Genomic DNA, 21,962 nt, shown 5'->3' with positions numbered 1-21,962 from the left:
GTTAATAGTAAATGGAACAGGCAATTGGGAATTTGGGATTTTGGAAGGGGCAAAACATGTTGGTAAATTAGGTGCTAGAGTGCTGCACAGAGAGGCAAGGGGCACAAATAGTCCAAAGATTGCATGCAAGAGAGGGTGCGAACTGCAAGCCTGTGACAGTGCCCCTCCTTTTGTTCGCCACCAGCTGCAGCTGTGTAAGAGACAGAGAGAAGAAGTTGCAGTGCTTGAAGCTTGAAGAATCAACTCAAGCTTTAAGGGAGGAAGGAGCTGCAGTGCTTGCTAGGGCTTGTTTCGAGTTTTGAGGTAGAGAAAGATGGTGAAGTGATGAGGTATGCTTAGTTTAAGGCTTCAAATTTCATTTTCTTTTTCCAAATTTTTCCATCCAAATTTGAGCTACAGTGCCAAATTTATCAAAATTCCGGTTGAAATTTTGCAAAAAAACAATCTGAAAGTGAGTTTCCACTCAATACCCTCTGAAACTCGAAATTCCGTCCAAAATTTCAATATTTTGACCGAAATTTAGGTCCTTCCTCATAGCCTAGGAAGCCTAAGGCAATGATTAGTTACTATTTCCTATCTGGTGACTTGCAGACATGTCCATGAGCTATGAAGATGCTTGAATTTAGGGAAATTAGATGTACAAAATAACAATGAAAGAGCTTACTTGAAACTATCATAACCACTTCTAACTGAAACTAAACAACGTTTATTACATAGTTTCAACTGGAAATATTGGTTAGTGCTTGTTGATAATATGAAAGGAATTAACAATAACTCCAGTTTAAAATTTTATGAAGTTAAAAAGAACAAGCAAGGACTCAAATTCACCCACCAAAAAAAAAAAGGGGGGGAACCAAACCTGAAGTCCTAATAAATCAAATATCATTTAGTTTAGTAAAATCAAAAACTTTAAACACTGACCTTGCTCTTTTTGGTCGTCCTGTACAGAACGCACAACCGTTCCAACAATTCGTTTAAAGAAAGATCGAGCCTTCAATTTCTACAAGACACAATTTTAAAATGAAGTCATATAAAGAAATATTTAATTACGATCAAATTTACAAGATTTTTAAATGAAATAATTGTTAAAAATGAACAGAAGTATGCAGCTGGTGTGTACAGCAGTACAGTGTGTCATGATAATTATAATACTAAAGAACTTGTAAGTATGGCTTGACTAAGTCAATATTCTGGTAAGGACTGCAAATAATAAGGCATGTAAATATATTTTATGGACATTTTTTAAATCATAATTCTGAATTTTTTATTTTTAATCAGCATTGTGGTTTTGTAATTAATTTCCTAGTTTTTTAGCCATTTTTATTCACATGATGCATAAATTTAACAAATAGAATACAGCCAAACGTCATAAACAACATATGGTTCCATCAGGTTGGTTCCGCACTTGCAGTCTGCAAATACATCATATAGTCTCAGGCTCTTGTTCCATATCTTGAATAAAACAGTGCACAGAATGCACACAACAGAATCTTACATACCTAATAATAATATCAGTGAAAAAGCATAATCTACATACCACAACAAGATCTAATAAGGTAAATATTGGGATACAAAAGCACTAATCCTTTTTTAGGGGTGGATGGGCAAAATTATATGTTTTCCTATGAAGATTTCCTTTAAATGAGGAGACATCTAACTATCCACTGTGGTATCAGTATAATTTGTGCCAAACCATCTTCTTTCCGCAGTCTAGGTCACTGACAACTCAATTGTTGGGTCTACTAGAGATGAACCACATTAAACAGGCCTTCTAGATTCTTCTTCTTCTTTTTTTTTTTTTTTGAATAAGGACAAACAAAATACAATAAAAGAAAATAAGAAGTCCTCAAACATGACGAAAAAAAAATAAAAACCAGCATCATCTTAATAATGCCACAGAGTCCCAGTTAACAGACCCTCTAGTTACCCATGGCAAATTAATAAATTGCACCAGCCTAGGTGTTATGTCCCCTGGAGAGGGCAGTAGAAGGAGGCTGAGGAAAAAACAGAGAATTGAAAAACTTGAATCATCCATATATTATCACAGGGGTAAACATAGCTAGGGAGGGGGTGTAATGAGGTTTTCCATGAGATCTTGAGTTTGAGTGTGAGAGGCTTAGGGGATAGAATCAAGCGAAGGTTGTTCAAGAGATTTTAATAGGCTCTTGGTGAAATATTGTCATTGTTCAGGAACTAAACACGAGTCAGTGGATGGCCTTTTTTATTAGGACTAGGGTTATTAGGGAACATATGCTTCAGGACTGGGTTTTAAGTCATCCTGACAGGAAACATTGAAAGGTCATCTGGGCAGATTAAGTCATCTGGATTCAATTTTGACTTATTTTGTAATTTTTTATTCCTATTTTTGTAATATTTCATAGTGGTATTTTTAGCATATCATAAATTAGAAATCTTGCCTGCTTAGATGTTAGGAAAGTAGTATTTTAGTCTTCATAGATTTCCTTACTTTATTTGCTTGATTGCCTAGCAGAATTAGGCCTGTAAATATATGATTGTATGAGTTATTATTTAGGGTGTATCCCATCCATTCCAATGAACTCCATACTTGCTTCTACTAAGGAATTAACTTCTACCAGGAACAGCCATAAACATTTTCCAATTAAAGTGCACATCTCAGATAGCAAGATGATCCCTCTTATTCTCCCCAGTACCAGCCCAAAGGAAGTCTCTTATAAACCTCCCCAGAAACCCTGCCACACTCATGGGAACTATCAAAGGGATAATATATATATATATATATATATATATATATATGAGTATGCTAGAAAAGGAAGGTATTAGTGAGAGTAATATGACCCCATAACAATAAGTATGCCTCTTCCACCTTTCCAATCTCCTTCCCACTCTTCTAAACCACAAGGTCCCAAAAGGCAGCAGACATGGGGTTCGCCCCTAAAGGAAGACCAAAATACAACAAAAGACCAAGCTAAAGAAACATAACCAGCTATAACCTTCAAAAACTAGAATTCATTATGATCTAAATTAGTGCTAGCCATCCCACTTTTAGACATCTTGATAACTTGACCATCAACCTGAAAATCTTCTAAAAAATTATTATTAACTAGTAAAAAGGCCCCACCGCTATGCTGCAAGGAAATTTAAAATGTCAGATTAAGAAAAAAAATTTTAACTCTACACATTTCATTGAAATATTTTCAAACAATGTCTCAATAATATATATATTGCCAGAAAATAATATTGTAAACATATATATATTATTTTATTATGCATGTGTGTGTACGTAAGTATGTAGCCCAACTTATTTCATACTAAAACATCTGAAAATGGATCTAACAAATAAATTATAATAAAAGCAAATATCAAACAGAAGTGAACAAAAATATGAACTATCATTCTAATCTAAGTCCTTTTGAAAACACAACATATTGGATTTGCTCTAAAGGTTAGAAAATGGTGTACAAATTCAAACTTCAATTTTAAAATATATATATATATATATATATATATATATAACATTGAATTTAGAAAATAGAATTACGAATGCACACTATAGCTTCTTAAAAGTAAGAATGCATACATGCATGACATAGATATCTCTATACTTTAAAAATAATTTGAATTACTTTTATAATTTAACATATGTAAACACAAATGTAACATGGCATACATTTTTCTATATTTTTTTAATAATTGGGAATTGAAATTAATTTTATAATTTTCATGTATGCAAATATAAATAAAGAATAAAAAAATTAAGAGCCAATAATTTAGATTAGTTTTATAATTTTAATTTATGTACATATCCCTTCCTCATTCCCAAAATACCGTCCTCTGCCCTTCAAAATTACTGAACACGTGACAGGGCCTGGCTGGCCATCTGCTCGGAATTTATATATATTATATAGTATGATAAGGTGAATATTGAAAAAGAAGCATTAAAATGTGAGATGGAAAAGAAAAAAGGCATGTATGCCAAACATTCAAAATTTATTAAGACAGAGTGTGCATCAATTGAGAAGCAAAATGATAAAAAGTGGACCTCTTCTGATCCTTGAATTCGCTCCATTTCCATTTGAGATAGAATGATTTTCTTTTTCTTTGCAATACAAGTTTCAATTGATTGCATTAGCTGTCTTTCCAAGGCTCTGATATCAGCTTCTTCAATTTCTCTAGCACAATAAAACAAAAGGAAATACAAGAAAGCAAGAATCAGCAAAAACATATAAGGGAAAATGGAATTTAATAATTACATTTAGTTTATGAATCTGAATCATTTGCATTTTGACCATGTAATCACATTAAAAGCTACTTTTGAACAACACTAAAGGGGCGAAAATATCATGATAGTATGGTCCAATGTGAGCAATTAAATCTGCATGTTTAATTTGTAAACATGAAAACTGGTACATAATAACAAAAATCAATCTCATCCAACAAATGCTTAATTTGTAATTTTTCATTATAAATAGTAATGCAGCCACACTTCAATTCTATTTATTGGTCTGAGCAAGATACGACTTATTTGAAATGGGCAATTCTGCTTCATTACCTGATGAAAAGAGATAAATAACTGTACGGCAAATTCACAGCTCCAAAACCAGATAGAACAGCCATGACAGTTACCCCAATAACCCCAATTCTGCTAACCAATTGAGGCATGGTGAAAAAACCTGATAGGCATGCATTATTATGAGAATACAAAAATGCAAGAGACCAGTAAGCAATGATTGAAGAAAAAGGGAAGGTGCACAGCTGTAAAGACAACAAAATGATGTGAAAACAACAAAAAGCAAAAGCAAAGGCAAAGCAAGACCATTAGTTAGATTGGTTTGGAGTCTGAACCACTAGGCAGCTTGGCAGAATTATTTTTAGTTGATTCCTGATTGTTCCTTGCTTTAGAACTGTTTCAGTTTTGTCATGTTATTTCTATTAAGGGAATGTTATTAAGTTCCCAGTCCTTCAAAACAGTCCCTTAAAGTAGCTACATGACTTTTGTCTCTTTTTAAAAATGTATAGTAACATAGAGCTAAGATTATTACTAATAATGTAGACAAAAGAAAGTGTAGAAAAAAGCATAAGAAATCCTCCTCATAAGGAAAAGAACAAAGAATAAAAAATTACAATCAAAATAACACAGCATCCTGCTCAAGCTGTAAATCTGAGAAACACACCCCCTGAAAGCACCGCGCTGCAAATCCCTTAACAAGGCGGAATATTGAAACCCATCCAAAAGAAAAGGCCAAGACATCTTCTTCCCTGTAAAAAGACATGCGAGTTCCTAAACAATAACAACAACTAAGCCCAAGCCCCACTAGGTGGGTTCAGCCACATGAATCCTTTTCTGCCAATTTACACAATCGTGGACAATTTCGTTGGACAATTTAAGGGTGACTAAATCCTTACTTAAAATCTCATTGCAATTTATTTTAGGTCCACCCTTACCCCTTCTACTGCTACTAATAGGCAAGGTTATTAAAATCGGGATCCAATGTAGGACCGCTAGGATGGTTTTGCAAGATTGGATCATAGAATTGGATCAAGGATCGTAAGATTCCATTAAATACATAAACAAATATGAAAAATGCATTTGTATGCTTTTTTTAACAAAACTTCTATGATATAAGCCTACAAAATTGGCTTGTTAGTGTTGAAGACTCAAAAAATTACAAATATCTATGGTAGAACACTTATATTACAAAAGATGAAAAATGAAGCACTCAAATTGTTGCATTCCTAACTTAATGAAACCAGCTTACAAAGAAAATGAAATAATCACTAATTAAAAAAACAAAGAACATATTTTTTTCTTTAATAATAAAAGAAGATATATCAGATAGAGAAAGATAAGTTACAACAACAGAGAGCAAGAAATCCACCCCATAAAAATAAAGTAAAGTAAATGAAATAAATGAAAAAATAAAAATTAACAATTAAACAAGGAACTCCCTCTTCAATCCTTTTCCTTCATAATTCACCGAACACTTCAAGTTAGTTTACTCCCTTTGACCCTTTTTAGCTCTATTTTTACACTCATCAAAATGCCCTTCATTTCCCCTACGATCACAAAACTTAATATCCAATTTATCTATAAGATCTTGAAATTCGAAATCCTTCCTATAAATCTCCTCCATTGGTGTTGGTAAAAGACCATACTTGTGCTACAATTTATTATCCAAATTGTCATTTTCAAATATAGATACCACTCTAATCCTTCCAAAGGGCCATATACATATTGTACAAATGATAACTCCCCTAGAACATCACTAGAATCAGAAACATATCCATATTGTTCCCTAATCTCATCCAACAGAAAATCCCCAAACAATCGAACTCAGTAAGACCTGCTTCCATTATCTAATAAATCCACCAATCTCATTACCTCCTTTCCTTTGCTAACCCATCACAAGAATTGCCTACCTTTTCTTCGCATTTATGTGGTGCGATGGCAAGTGCCTCCGCCTCGGTACAGGTGGTCTCGGGTTTGAGACTTGGGAGCGGCCTCTCCAAAAATAGGGGTAAGGCTTGCCAACATCCACCTCTCCCAGACCCCACTCAAAGTGGGAGCCTTGTGCACTGGGTACGCCATTTTTTTTATTTTTTTTTTTTAATGTCTTCCACAATAACTAACTCTTCATCTAAATTCCTCTTTAAAATCTATGGCACTACCTCACCAGAGTGCTTTCTTTTTTGTTCAGACAATTTTTTCATTTCCACACCCATATGCGCAGTGTTCTGATGTGTATAAACCTTGGGACCCTTAGATCCCTTTGCCTTAAGGTCTAAGGCATCAAATATCCTACTCAAAACACCATCACCTTTATAAACCTTTGCTGCAGCATCCTCTTCCCGCACTGTAAAATCAGAATCTTCAACCACTTTTAACATTTTAGTTATTTCCTTTCTGTCATTAAGAGACTTTTCCCAAATCAAGCTTCCCGCTTCCTGTAATTGCCCCATAATATGATCTGTTCCACATGAATCTTGGAAAAGTGGAAAGAGATTTTGGCCTTCATTTGTAGATGGGTGACAATCCTTCTTCCTTATATTCTCCACATGTGTATTGGGGCTTGAGTATTGGGCATCTTGGCCATGCCCATTATGATTGGCCCAATGATCCTTTCCATCAGACTAACCATCTGAAATAGAGCCCTGAAAACTATGGGCATGTTCGATTAATAAGCCCAATTTATATAAAAATGAGCCTCCTCATTTTTCCATTAACTTGCCCAAGTTCAATGCAATAACTAATCGGCCCAGCCCAGACTTTCCACCTTCTGCTTCCCTTAACGTAACCCTATCCACCTCAATTGGAGCTGCACCATCTTCCAAAACCCTAGCCTCCATTGCAGTTTCAGCACGCCCAACTGCCTGAGCAATACAAACATGCGCCTTTTGACTAGATATCTTCTAGGGTCGGCTACCCTGCAATCTTCTACCTGAGTTCAGCCCAATATCGGATGCACATCTCATCAATCCCATTCGCAGCAACCTGCTTTCCTTGTTGAAACTTGCTTTCACAGCCTTATCCTTCACTTTCAACACCATTTGACTCCACGATCTGGGCACAGAAGGGCTACCCACACCTGCGCCTCATGATCGAAACCCAAACTCTTTGCCTAGTTCATAGAACTTGCTGGCAAAGTTGCATCAATGAACCCCTTTTGTCCCACCAGGAAGAAACCCTGAGAAAATCTTATCATTCCAACCCAACCCTAACTCCAAAAAATCCCCACCCCCCTAGTCCACTTAATCGACATACAATACAGTGTATTCCCCAGTCAGACCTTTTGAGAACCCCTAATCAACTGAATGAAATCTAGAAAACCATTGCCAAACCAGAGAAATGCCTCTTTCGGTAGTTTAATCCGTCTATTCTGAGTAGGATTTTTCTTGAGCACGAACAAAAAAGGGATATATCTCACCTTGTCCAATCTCAAATTGAAGATCTTCCCTTTTATCTAAATCATGAATTTTGACATCTGCTACATTTGAAGCCAGAGGGAGACCATTGATGGAGACGGGGGAAGTTGTTTCACACGAGGAAATACATAGCAAGAGCAAGTAATTACAAAGAACATAATTTTAACACAAATCAGTCAACAAACAGCCATACAACATGAATATCCATTTTTCTTCAAAAAAAATTTAAAATTTTTAACTAAAAAAAGCTAAACCATCAAGCTAGCTTCTACCTTACATGTCAGCATCCAAGCCATCAGTTGTCTCATAGGTATCACTAAGACTATCATCAATGACTTAATCAAGGTCATTACTAAAATCATCACTATCATTATCATTATTATCGTTAAATGCATCAACGTGACATTTACCAATCTTGAATCTTAATAGTTAATGTTTGCACCACTTAATAATCACCATTGAACCAAAAAGTAAATTTTTGAGTCATAATTTCGTCAATTTAAAATAAACCAAATCACTTTCTAAATTTTCCATTTCATGTACAGTTATACAAGACAAAAGACCAGCCTATATGAAAAAAGTATTTTAGTAAAGATTTTAAAAATATGAAAGAGTGTTGGATTTTACAATCCTACTACGAACCAACCAATTGTCTGTTCAAGGTAGGATCAAGATCGTTTTAGTAAAGTAGGATCATGGATCTTGATTTTAACAACAATGCTAACCATAAGTGGCTCCTCACACTAGTGCATTATTTGGCCTACGTTGTAAATACCCAAACCATTTGAGACACCCCTCCCTTATCTTAACTTCTACAAGTGTTATGCCTAATCTACCATAAATAAGATCATTCCTCTTGCAAAAATGAAAGGTGAGGCTGCGTACTAGACCCATCATCCGCCCCTTCCACAGAACCTGCATACGCGGGAGCTTTGTCAACTGAGCTGCCCCTTTTTTTTTCCATAATTTATCTTTTAACATTGTACCACTCATCCACCTTAGCATTCTCATTTCAACAACTTTTACTTTTTTGATATGTTGTTTCTTAGGTGTCCAACATTCTGATCCACATTGCATTGTTGGTCTTATAGTCATCCTATAAAACTTTCCTTTTAATTTTATGGGTATATTATGATATCACACAATGTGCTTGAAGCATGTCTCCATTTTCTTCCCCCACCCACCCCCACCACTCGCACGCACGCTTTAACTTTAAGCATAACATTTTCTTCAATTTCTCCTTCAGCTTGAATAATATATCCAAGCTGTCGAAATCAAGTATTTGTTTCTTAACCATCCAGTTTAATCTTTTCTCCAATATTCTTCCTACCATGACTGAAATTACATTTCCCACATTTTGTCCTTTTCTTTTAAAATAAAAGAAGACAATATTGTTAAAAGCTGAGAAGCAAAGCCCCAGAGATCTAGAGTACCGAAAACAACAAATAAAAAACAATAGAAGTATGAATTATAAAAGAGATGCCTCCAATTCCTTACGAGGTTGGACAGCGATAATCCCCAAGAAGAAAGTCCAAAAGAGTGTACCAAAAAGGAAGCGAAGAAAGCTGATCTATCCCATAATAGCTGCGAGCTGGTTGAGCACCTTTAAAAATCCTAGCATTCTTCTCAATCCACAAGGTCCAAAGGATGGCGAAAACAGCAGCACTCCAAAGAGCTCTACGCCTCTACCATTTCTATTCTTTCCAAAACCCCAAAAGTTGACCAATAGTAACTCTCCTACATTTCTATTCTTTCCAAACCCCTAATTTACCATTTATATTTTGTCTTATTTCTACTTATCCTTAAACCTACAGATTCTAAAGCCTTTTTCCATAACCTTAACTTAGATTCTAGTTTCCTAGCTTCATCAATCAAGACAATATCTTTGCAAACTTACACCATGGAACCTCATTTTACTACAAGTGAGTTCATTCATCACTAATGCAAAAATAAGGACTCAGAGCAGATACTCGAAGTACACCTACTGTGACTGCAAAACCAAAGCACATTCCTCTCCAACCAAATACCTCACAAAATAGCAAGAATCACATACCTCCAAAAAGCCAAACCGTCTCTACTCCTACTAAACCCTGTGAAGGAAATAGCCAACAAATCCTCCACTGGACAAACCCAACTCTCCGCAAAAGACCAAAAATGCTCCAAACTCTCCACAAAAAAGGAACTGTGCAGAAAGAGATGATAAACTTATCAAAACAAAGGTAGCACACATCCAGAGGTAAAGCCTTAGTAAACCTCCTCATCTACAACAGATTGTAGGTGTTAACTCTGTTTAAGAACAACAAACCAACAAATCCTAAGAGGGTACCTTGGCCTTCCAAATAATACAATAAAGCTCAAAGGGCATGCTTATCTGAATAAAATGATCGAAGAAAAGTCCCCTGAAGGATGTAGAGTTCAAATCCGAGTGCCCCTTCTATTTGAATGACCAAAACCTTCAAGGAACACAAGAAGGCTGAGAGTTCCTCCACCTCCCTATCATTAAGAGACTTATGAAAATGAAAATCCCAAGAAAAGTCACCCCCATTAATGATCAAAAAAGAGGAAATATCCCATTGTGCAGCCAGGATAGCCAATAGAGACTAAGGAAAAGAAATGAAAAAACACATACCCACCCACCCAAATATCTTCCAAAAAAAGAATTTGAGACCCATTCCCAACAAAAAATTTAGTAAAAAGATTAAAAGAATAAATGTATGAAATACACCTCCAAGGACTCTCAATGGAACATCTTATCCCCGCATTAGCATCCCGCCCATTCTCCTACATACCAATTTTACTTTTAATAACTTGTGCCAAAGGGAATTCTCCTTAAAGGGAAACTTCCATATCCATTTACCTATCAAAGCGACGTTTCTGGACACCAACTTTCCAAGAGCCAAACCTCCCTCTTCCTTAAACCTACAAACCGCCCTACAACTAAAAATTTTTTTGCAAAGAAAAGATTTCATTAAAAGGCATCAAGGGAATGCCACACAAGTACAAACAACAGAAAGAAAATCATCCACATTGCAGGGTATCAAAAAAGTAAAGCATTACATGAGTGTCACTCACAACCAAACCACTATGCCAACAAGTAGCAACCTATCGGTCTTTAACAACATGAAGGGAGTAGTCGTTTCTACAAAAGCTCTCCTATTTCTTTTCCTCCCACAGCCCAAAGATGGAAAGGGAAATGAGGGACAAAACCTTCTTCCCTTCCTTGCTCAAGTGGATTCCTTTCCAAGCCCATAACTCACCTTCCACTATTCTGGCAGTAACCCACTGCTGCTTAATTAGAGAACTCGCCGGATTCCAAAAATGTCTCGTCCATAAGCAAGAGGATGTGCTCGACTGATTCAGCATTGTTCAAACACAAGTAGCACATGTCGGCAAGAACCAGACCTCTTTTTTGCAAAGTGATCAAAATCTTCCCAAGAGTTGCCTCCCATGCAAAAATAGTGACCTTTGTTGGGACTGGCGCTTTCCAGAAAGGCTTCCAAGGGAAATTGTTGTTGGCAGCTGCCAGAAGAGTGAGAATTTTGCAATAGGATATGACTGTAAAACAACCATTTTTATCCAGGATCCACTTGGGATCATTAGAACTGTTCTAATATTGGGTTTTGTGCAAGCTGCCATAAAATTCTGTGAGAGAGTCTATAAGGGAACATTCAAGGAGAGCTCATGCTCCGTAAGCTGAAGGTGATCACCGATTAAAGCATCTTTTTCAGGAAAGACAGAAAATCGAAGGGAAATTTAGTGTTAAAGAGGGGACTAGATACACCAATTATCATGCCAAAAAAAAAAAAACATGTTGTCCCCATTCCTAACTTGGAATTTGATTAGGAGAAGAATTTATGCTAACCACTCCTGATAAATTTCCAAACATTGACGCCATAAGCACATCTCATTTCAATCGTGGCCAGCCGTTACGGCGAGGATCATATTTAAATGCGCAATGATTTCACACCAATAATGATCTTTCTCCTTCATGAATCTCTTGAGTGATTTCCCAAGGAGGGCCTTGTTGAAAGTAGAGAGAGATTTAAGCCCCAAGCCTCCATTTTGAATGGGTTGTTTTATTGCCCCCATTTAACAAGATGATATCTGAAATCCTCTCCCAAGCTCCCCCACACTAATCTCCTTTGAATTCCTTCCAACCGTTTGTCAATTGAGCAAGGAATAAGGAAAAGGGACATAAAACAGACCAGGAGGTCGAAAAGTGTGCTCTTGATTAAGGTAAGTCTCCAGCTTTTGAGAGGTAATTCCTTTTCCAGCTAGCCAATTTTCTTTCTAAACTTTTAATGATGGTGTCCCAAAGTTCTGTAACTATGAAGTTGGCTCCAATGGGGGAGATCAAGACAGGTAATAGGAAAAGCCCCTATTTTGCAACCAAAAGTTGCCGCTGGGAGAGTCGACATGTACAAAACCCCTCTGGAATAATCTCACTTTTTCCTAAATTCGCCTTTAGACTTGAAGCTGCATCGAAACTGAGGAGAAATGAGAATACACCTAAGGTTGAGGATTTGCAGAGGTTCCTCCTTACAAAAGATAATGGTATCATCTGCAAAAAGAAGATGAGACTTCCAAGACACTCCCATTCCTTCTGTAGGAGAAGACCTCCTTCGGTAGCTTTTTTAATAAAAAACTCAATTCTTCCATAACCATGATAAATGAAACAGGGGAATTAGACCTCTAGAAGAGAGGAAAAAGTCCTAGGGACAGCCCTTAAATGAGTACAAAAAAAGTTGGGGCAGTGATAAACTGTTAAATCCATCTACACCAAAGCTCCCCAAAAGCCACTCTTCTGAGAATATAAAGAAGAACGCTTCAATTCACATGGTCAAATGCTTTCTCCATGTCAAGCTTACATATCACCCCATTAGTGAGCACGAAAAAAGTTGGGATAGTAATACATTGTTGGATTCAACTAACCAAATTATGAATAGTTATTATTATTCTATAGCATCCTTGATGTAAATATTTATTCAAAGACAACTTTAAAACAGTTATTTTTCCTTTTAACATTCTTCTGAAAGTTTACAAGCAAAGCACTCTACCATACATCCTGGAGTTAATAATATAAGATTGCCATATGTCTCCTAGTGTAGTTTCCATCAATATTTGGCTCATTGGCCTCCGATTCCTTGCCAAAGGGAAGTCATTAGCATCATGCTTTTGAAGCCTTGAGCCCCCATGAAAGAGAACAATCAAGCTAAATTTTGTTTGTTGATCTTCAAATAACCAGGGTCAAGTAGCAGCTAGATGAAATTCCTGAAATCATGACCAAGTTACTCCTAATTCTCTAGATACTTGCCTTGCCATTAAAGCAAATGTAGTAGCTCTTTTGGAAGAACTTGGGGAGGAAATGAAGAATCAGCGAAGAGTTCGAGATATTTGAAATATGGGAATCATCATTCATCACAAAAGCATGAAGATTTCTTAAATAAGTAGATTGACAGATGAAGCAGTCAATCATCTAGCTATGCAGGGTCCACAACCATAGAAAAGTTCAAGGGTTGTCTTGTCCTCCATAAGCACAATGGATTTTTAGTTTTTGGATTCACTTTCAGTTTGGCATCTCATATTTAGCAAACTTAATATATTGTAGTAGCTTTTTCCTTTCAGAAGGATAACTCACCCTTATTTTGTGCATCTTGCTGCTTTGTTTTTATCAAAAGTTCAATCTCTCATTGAAAAATTCCAAGAACTTTTTGAAGCTTAATTTAGAAGACAATATTTAAGGAAACATTCCGGTGTCAAACACCAAGAATCTACCAGTTTTCAAGTTCCAACAGCAACAGCAATGCAATCATGTGCTTTTTCTTTTGCCTATCAAAAAGAAAAGTTATTCTCCTTTTTTTTTTTTGGATAAAATGTTAATCCGTTTTGTTAAGCAACTGATTTGGTAAGATGCAAGCAAATCAAAACAGAAAATTTCTTAACAAAAAAAGAAAGGACAGAAACATGGGACAAGCTCATTCAATGATTAGATATAGCTTCTTTCATCTATAAAATCATAAACTACCTTTAAAATTAAAGAAATTCCACATCCGAATTTATCCAATAACAAGTCAAACAAGTGTCCACCAAATGTCAAATTTGAAAAAAAAAAAATTCTATCATCACAATGCACACATGATATGCCTCCCAAGAAGTGTCAAGTAAGGATCAGCAAATGACATAGCAACACATACAACTGCTTTATAAAGACATCTATACAACTTTAAGTAATTCTTTTGCTCAAGGATTCATAATAGTTCAGTTTGTGCCATTTGCCACAATTAGACTGCAGATTTGTTGCTTTTCCTGCATCATGAAGACCATACAAATGAACAGTGTACCTCATTGACGCATTCTTGCATGGTAGTCAGCATGTTAGAGCATGCAGAGATAAGAATATTCAAGCAGCTATGTAAATCAACTAGAAAATGACTAGGTGTTGGACATTGTTCAGAAAATAAAGGCACAAAGAATGCTAATAGGAAGCATGTATCAATCACTTGCTTTAAAATACAAAAAAAAAAAATTACAATAAATAAAAGCAAAGATAAATACATACACACACACACACACACACATATATATATAGATATCCATAAAGTTTATGGCACAACAATGGCAATACTAGGTTGATAAGCAGTAGGGACACGAAGAGAATAAAAAAATCAAGAGTATATATTTTATTTATTCAAATAAAAATTGTAGATAGGGAGTATGCACATGAGAGAGAGAGAGAGAGAGAGAGAGAGAGAGAGTTCCCGATGAAGTGAACAACAATACATAGTCACTTAAAGCCTTCTCTTTGAGGTGACCTCAATAGAAAGTAACTTAACCTTTATCAGGTGAAGGCATGGGAAAGTGAATGCCCATGCGCCAAAAAGCATAGAGAAAAGCAACCAAGAATAAGACAGCTCCAAGAGCAGCTCGTTCCTTCCTCACGCCTACGACCAAAAAAAAAATCTGAGATTCAATCAGAGAGAGAGAGATGCCTAACAAAAGTTACATGTTGCAGAATTGATTTACTTGCATGCTTGCCAAAAAAATAGAGGGTGTGTAAATGCAACCGTTGGCATTCATAAGCCTATGATGTTATTCTTTATTAAATAAAAATTGGATATTCTGCTCTACAGACATGATTGCAAGAAACATGAATAAAAGGTGAAACTTACCAACTTTGCAGTATGTTTTGGGCCTAGCTTCTTAAGGAATAATACAATGAATAGTTACATGTTACTAGTTCTTGATGAATGTTTTTTATCTCCAAGATATTATTAGGTCCTATGAGTGGGGGCAATCTTCTAGAAGTTGAAAGTTAGAAGTAATTGCTTTAGTATAAGAAAAAATTATATTAACAACAAATCAAAAAGTGCAATAGTGAGAAAACAAGATGTCCTCCAAAAAGAAAAAGTAAATAACCAGAAAAATTATATATGGAAATTCTAGTCAAAGTGTAGGTGTACTTCAACCAAAATTGTTACAATTACATTTATAAACAAATAATATGGCAAACAAAGGTAAGTTAGTGGAATAATTAGCCTTGCAGCATTTTAGTGGCTGAGGTGATCACTGAAATTGCATCACATTATGCTGGTCTTACGTCCTGGGACCAAGATCCAACCATCTAAAGACCCAAGTCATACACTTTGACTCAAGAGTAATAATGTTAGCCAATCAGCTCAAATAAACTAATTAAAATCAGATAACTACAAAACCAACACTATTTAAGATGAATTTATATCTTAAGTCTGAACAATACTTAACACATAATGATCATTTTTTGTGGTGTGGATGTCTGTTTTTTTTTTTTGTTAAATAACTAGAAGCATCATTTATTTTTCCCATTAAAAAAAACAGAATTATTGGAGAGAAGAGTGGTGTAAGGTTGCTCCTTTTCAAGGTCTTAAATTTCAATTTAGACTAAAATTTTGAAGCTCCAAAATATGGAAATTTCGATTTTGATTTTTTTTTATAAAAAAAAAAAAAAAAAAAGGATGGAAATTAGTAGTAGAGCATGAAATTCTTCTATGAAACTTTAGAAATACTTAACAAACATAATAATGTAAGTTTTAGGACTAATATATAAAATAAATACATCTATATGCATCTATGTGTATGAGGTGCTATAGTTGTAATATAATATGTTTGTTAAACGTATTAGGTTAACATAAATGAAATTCATAAACCAATTAAATATTATTTATTATATAAATAAATATAATCTAGAGTCCTAGACATTAATGGTCAAATAAAATGATGTTGAAAGTTCAACTTTTCATGTAATTTAAAAGCCCTTGAAATTTTGCTTCGATAAAAAATGATAAATTAAGAGAGGAATTTCACTTTGTGTCTAAACCTCTCATTTGAATTAGAAGGAAATCTCATTCTATAGTTAAAATATTGACAAGTTCTGCTAAAATTTTGAGATTTCAATAATTTCAGATGATTCAATGAAATTTCAATGGAAATTATGCAAGACAAAAATCGACAGCCATTTCGATTCGAGCGCGAAAAAAAGCGGAAATTTCAACAAAAACTTCAAAAATTTCATGGAAATTTTAAGACCATGCTCCTTTGTCACCGGTTGGTCACGGGTTCTAAGTCCAAGGAAACAGCCTCTCTACATAAAATTACGGGTAAGGCTGCATACACTGTAACAACCCTCCACCTATCCTCACAATGCAGGGAGCCTTGAGATCTGGGGATGCCCTCTAGTTCCATCATCTAGTGTTGATCCTGCTGCGAGTGATCTTAAGAGGGGAGATAAAGATATAGCCGTAATCTTCAATATTTTCACATGTGCTGGCCACTCCCAAAACTCAAACCTATGCACTTGCCTAACAATGTGAGACTTCTATAATTTCACTTGACTAGTGTCCCTTAATGTTTAATTCATGTCCTATTACATAAAGGAAACTCCTTTATGTGGGTATCAAAATGTTTCCTAGAATTTCCTCTAACAACATGTAAAAAATTTCTAGAATCAGTTTATTTCAGGACTTTTTACTTTAACTGCCCAGTCCTACTTAACTGCCTATCACCACTCTTCTATTTGTCTGTTTTAAAAATAAATTTCTATTTTTCCTTTTTCTTCAAAAATTTTCTCATTTTCCCTTATACATACTCATGCAGCGGGAGCTGAATTCCAGTTAATATAAAAAAATTATAAAAAATAGAGCTAAGGAATAGGAATCAAGCTAAGCTTGAATTTCAAATGGCAGCACATTGCCAAAAAAGAATTCACCATGAAATAGGGTATCAAAAAAGTCTAGAGGAGTATGGGAATCAATCATGTACAATACACTATGCCATAGTGCAAGTCCATGTCCATAAAATGGTTGAATAGGATAACTAACACAATCAATCATAATGATTTTTTATCAGTAAAAATATAATCCAATAAAAGGCACCAACAGGGTGCCACCCAAGTACAAAAACATTGCCAAAAAAGAATTCACCCATGAAACAGGGTATCAAAAAAGTCTAGAAGAGTACAGGAGTCAATCATGTACAATACACTATGCCATAGTGCAAGTGCATGTCCATCTGTCTTTGATCCATATTCAGCAGAATAGCTGATCCTTCAAAGCCTCTTCTATCTCTTTCCCTCCACACTATCCAAATAAGCAAAGAGAAAGTAAGAGTCAAAGCTGTAGAAGCTCGCTCTTTCTTTCTTTCTTTCTTTCTTTCTTTCTTTCTTTCTTTCTTTCTTTTGTTCTTTCTTTTACTTTACCGAATTTCCAAGCCCAGATTTCTTTCTCCACTGTCATAGCAGTGACCGCTGCTGCCTGGACAAGGCAATGGCCAAATCCCAGAGGTGTCTAAACTAAAGACAGTACAGAAGAATATGGTCAATCATCTCAACATCTTCCTTGCACAAATAGCAACTGTTAACCAAGGGCAGTCGCCATTTCCGCAGATTGTTTATCGTTAGGATTTTTCCAAGGTTGCCTCCTGGTCAAAAAAAACAAGGATCCTTTGTTGGGGAAGGGATCTTCCAAATAAGCTCCCAGAGGAACTCTCTTCTTGATACTGCTGGCAATATGAGTTTCTCACAGTAGGCATTGACCAAAAACTTCCGTCATTGTCCAAGGTCCATTTGGTTCATTAGGGATGTTTCAAAAACAAATTTGTATAGGCTTCCAAAGAAATCCACAAAGCACTTAATCTCCCAATCATGGGCATTCCCCACAGGTGGGAAGTCCCAGGTGATATTATTGGCCAAAAGTTGGAGCTGGCCGCTTATAAGTACATCTTTGCAATAGTAGGAACCTTGTGCCAAGAGGAGAGAGGCCACACCAACTCTCATGCCAAAAGGAAAATGTTATCCTCATTTCCATGTCAAATTTTATAAAGGAGAAAAAAATCTTCCCAGCCTTTGCAAGTGTATCTCCAAACTCCAACACCATAGGATTCTCTAACTTCTTTAGAAGTCCAACAGTAATGGTCAAGCCAATAATTTGAAACAATTTATTTTCTCCAAAAGTGATATTGTTTGTTCATGAAACTCCAAAGCCATTTACCAAGGAGGGCTTTGTAAAGGTAGAGAGGGACTTGAGCCCTAATCCCCCATTTTGTGTCTGTTGGTTGGCAACCCCATTTGACAAGACGTTACTTGAACTCTTCTCCCATGTTTCCCCAAAGAAATCTTATCTGAATGTCCTCCAATCTTTTGGTTATTGAGCAAGGAATGGTAAATAGGGCATAATGTAGACAGGTAAACCCTTTTCCATCCAGAAAGATTTTTCAAAAATCTCTCAACCTTCATTATTAAATTTAGCTCCAAGAGGGAGACCAAGGTAAGTTAGAGGAAAGGATCCCAATTGGCAACCCAGGATGCAAGCAAGGAGTGTCCCCCCAGTGCTGTCTCCCCATTGGAATAATTTCGACATTTTCCAAACTGATTTTCAGCCCTTACACCTTCTAATTATTTGCTTAGGATCTGCCTCACAGAAGATAATGATGTCATTAGCAAAGAGAAGATGGGGACTTTTATTTCTCTATCATTCTTCCCAATGCTAAACCCTTTGAGAAGACCTCCATCTATGGCTTTTTTGCAGGAGGAGGCTCCGCACTTCCATCACCATGATGAATAATAAGGGAGTGACAGCAGCCATTAATACGTACTGAAAAAGTGGGAGTGACAATAATTGATGAATCCATTTTGTGCCAAAGATCACCAAAGGTCTTTTTTTTTTGAGAATGTAAAGGAGGGAATCCCAACTAAACTGCAAAAAGCTCTTTCCACATCAAGTTTGCAGAGCACCCCTCATTTCATTGCCTTGGAGGAGGCATCCACAACTTCATAGGCAATAATGGCAGCATCCTACATTTGTCTAACTGCAACAAAAGCATGCTGAAGTGACTTCTGGAATTGCTTTCCTGAGTCTTGAGGCGAGAAACTTGGTTAAGAATTTTGCAAATACTTTCCTAAGCTGATAGGCCGGAAACACTTGATGTTTAAGGCACCAGCTTTCCTAGGAATCAAGTAACATAAGTTAACTCAGTTAAGGCTTCTTACAGATCTGCTTGTTCTGTGAAAGTGTTCAAAATCCTGACAGTTTCCCGCTTGACAACAGGTCCTAGCTTGCTTGAAAGAAAGCATGGGTGAAAACATCAGGACCTGGAACAGTCAGCTACAATCCTTAAGAGCTTGAAGAATTTCCTCCTAGCTAAAAAGCCTCTCCGGCCACTGTACTGTAGAAGGATTCAGGGTGCTAAAAGTAATGCCATCAACTCTTGGTCTCCAATTTTCAGGTTCTGAATGAAGGTTCTTATAGAATGCACAAATACCCTTCTTAATAACATCTTAATCAGAATCTCCTCATCCATATCAACTCTACCAAAATTTTGAATCGTCTGTAGGCACTTGCTGTTCAGTGGGAAAATCTGGTGCTTCAACCCCCCTCCACAAACAATGATATAGATTAAAACATAATATTACATTTCATTTTCTCCTCGTTATGTTAATATCACTGCCATTGTGTTACTGTGCAAAGTAATCCAGTTCTCGTTATCTGTCCCTACTATCATAATTAGCCAAGGATGCAAAGCTTTAGCTAAAGAAAAACACTGTACCTTCATCATACAAATATTAAGTGATTGAACTTTAAGGACAAATTTTAGCCTTTCCATATTAAACAACATGACAACAAATCAAGCCTTAATTCCCAACAATGGGGCCAGCTACATGAATCATTTTTCGTCAATTTACACAATCATGGGCAACATATTAAGCATCAACATCCTCAAAAAATAACAACCAGAGATGTTTAAAATTAGCTATTGGCGCCTGCTGCTACCAATCCTTTTTTATAAGAAAAAGAAAGATAATTTTAAGATATTAAAAAGGAATATACAATACAGAGAACAAGAAATCAAAGCTGTCAGACTCAATACACTCTGAGCATGACTCGAAGGAACTCAAGGTCTTTTCCAAAGGCAGACAGCAAGTGATGCATAGAAAACCAACCTATAAGGCTACATAGCAATTGAGGAGGAAGAGCAGTATCCCCAAGTACTCTCTGAATTCCTCTCTGACCAAATGCATGACACAATAGCAACATAGCGTACAGTGCAGTCTCATAAAATCCTACAATTTCCTTAACCCAAAACCCCAAAATCTCAAAAGAAACAACTCCTCAATGTTCTGGCGCACCCAAAACTTATCATCACTTAAAAATATGATTCCACAACCTCCAAACCAAGTAACAATGCAGAAAAAGATTAGTAGTTTCATGCTTACACACAACATACACATCTAATGACAAAGCATTGTTAGGCCGCCTCCTCTACGGGGGTCCTAAGTGTGATCATTGGAGAGTTCTACTAGAGCGGATTGTAGAATCGGATGGAGAATCCTAAGATTCTACTTTAAATGTAAAATAAATATTAAAATTTTATATATTTGGAACTTTATGACAAGCCTTGAGAATATGATTCCACAACCTCCAAACCAAGTAACAATGCAGAAAAAGATAACTAGTAGTTTCATGCTTACACATAACATACACATCAGATGACAAAGCATTGTTAGGCCTCCTCTACTGGGGTCCTAAGTGTGATCGATGGAGGGTTCTACTGGATCGGATAGTAGAATCGGATGGAGAATCCTAAGATTCTACTTTCAATGTAAAATAAAAATTTTGTACTTTTGGAACTTTATGACAAGTCTTGAGACTAAAAACTTAGTAACTTAGAAAGTATAACAACAACAACAACAAACCAAGCCTCAAGTCCAACTAGGTGGAAGAAGAAGAAGAAGAAGAAGAAGCAGATCCATTTCAGAGCATACTTTTGCAGCTCTGCTGGCCCAGCTGGCTTGGCTCTTTTCCTGGCTGGTGCAAAGCAAACAACAAGTACTCTGTGTTGAAGAGGACTGAGGTGTTTTTGTTGAACACCAAAGAAGGAAGACTGAGGACTGAGTTCTTATCAAACACCATGAACTCTGGTTGTCAAACACCAAAGAACTGCTGATTGAACACCAAGACTGCTGGCTGCTGCTGATCGAACACCAGTCACCATATGAAGGGCTCTCTGGTTGTCAAACAGGAGAGAAATCCAGGTGCTGGGATGCTGAAGTTCAAGGAGGAGTAGAGGACTGAGGTGTCGAACTCCAGGAAAATCAGATACAGATTCTGCTGAATCTGTTCATTGATGGAAGACTGGGAGTTATTTTGCCCCAGTTTCTGAAGACTTTGGGCCAAATGTAAACCTTTCGGGGCCTTTGGACCAATATAAACATGTATTGAGCCATAATATTAAAGCCCAAAAAATTTAGGGGAGGGGGGGCGGAAGCAATCCAGGTAACAAAGTAGGATTAGTAGGATTCTACTTCCGATTCTACAATTCCGATTCTACGATTCTACTTTATTCCAATTTTTGTTGCAACTTGTATCGTTTTGGGTGTATTTGGAATGTAGAATTGTAAGATTCTACGATCCACATCGCATTTTTAATAACCATATTTTGAGAATAGAACTCAAAAAACCAAGTGCATCTCTTCCCTATCATTAAAATTCCAAAAGAACTGACGATTCGAAAAAAATATTAGTCATCCCAAA

General features: G+C 36.2%; 1 protein-coding gene across 2 annotated transcripts in view; it reads right to left on the bottom strand.

The window, feature by feature from the left end:
- Positions 1 to 21,962, bottom strand: part of LOC131159282 (GPCR-type G protein 1) — a 97,005-nt gene that overhangs the window by 64,255 nt on the left and 10,788 nt on the right. For both annotated transcript variants that reach the window (XR_009137776.1, XM_058114037.1), the window contains exons 3-6: positions 14,736 to 14,843; positions 4,532 to 4,652; positions 4,022 to 4,151; positions 922 to 1,000 (exon numbers count right to left, since the gene is read on the bottom strand). Coding sequence is in view for 1 of the 2 variants with exons in the window: in XM_058114037.1 (XP_057970020.1) it covers positions 922 to 1,000; positions 4,022 to 4,151; positions 4,532 to 4,652; positions 14,736 to 14,843 (438 nt within the window). In the remaining variant the exon portion in view is untranslated. The remainder of the gene's footprint in view (positions 1 to 921; positions 1,001 to 4,021; positions 4,152 to 4,531; positions 4,653 to 14,735; positions 14,844 to 21,962) is intronic.

Source organism: Malania oleifera, chromosome 7, assembly GCF_029873635.1.
Source record: "Malania oleifera isolate guangnan ecotype guangnan chromosome 7, ASM2987363v1, whole genome shotgun sequence".
In the NCBI taxonomy this organism is placed as follows: Eukaryota; Viridiplantae; Streptophyta; class Magnoliopsida; order Santalales; family Ximeniaceae; genus Malania; species Malania oleifera.
The sequence above is the reverse complement of the archived record's forward strand: the minus strand, read 5'-3'. Positions and strand labels throughout refer to the sequence as shown.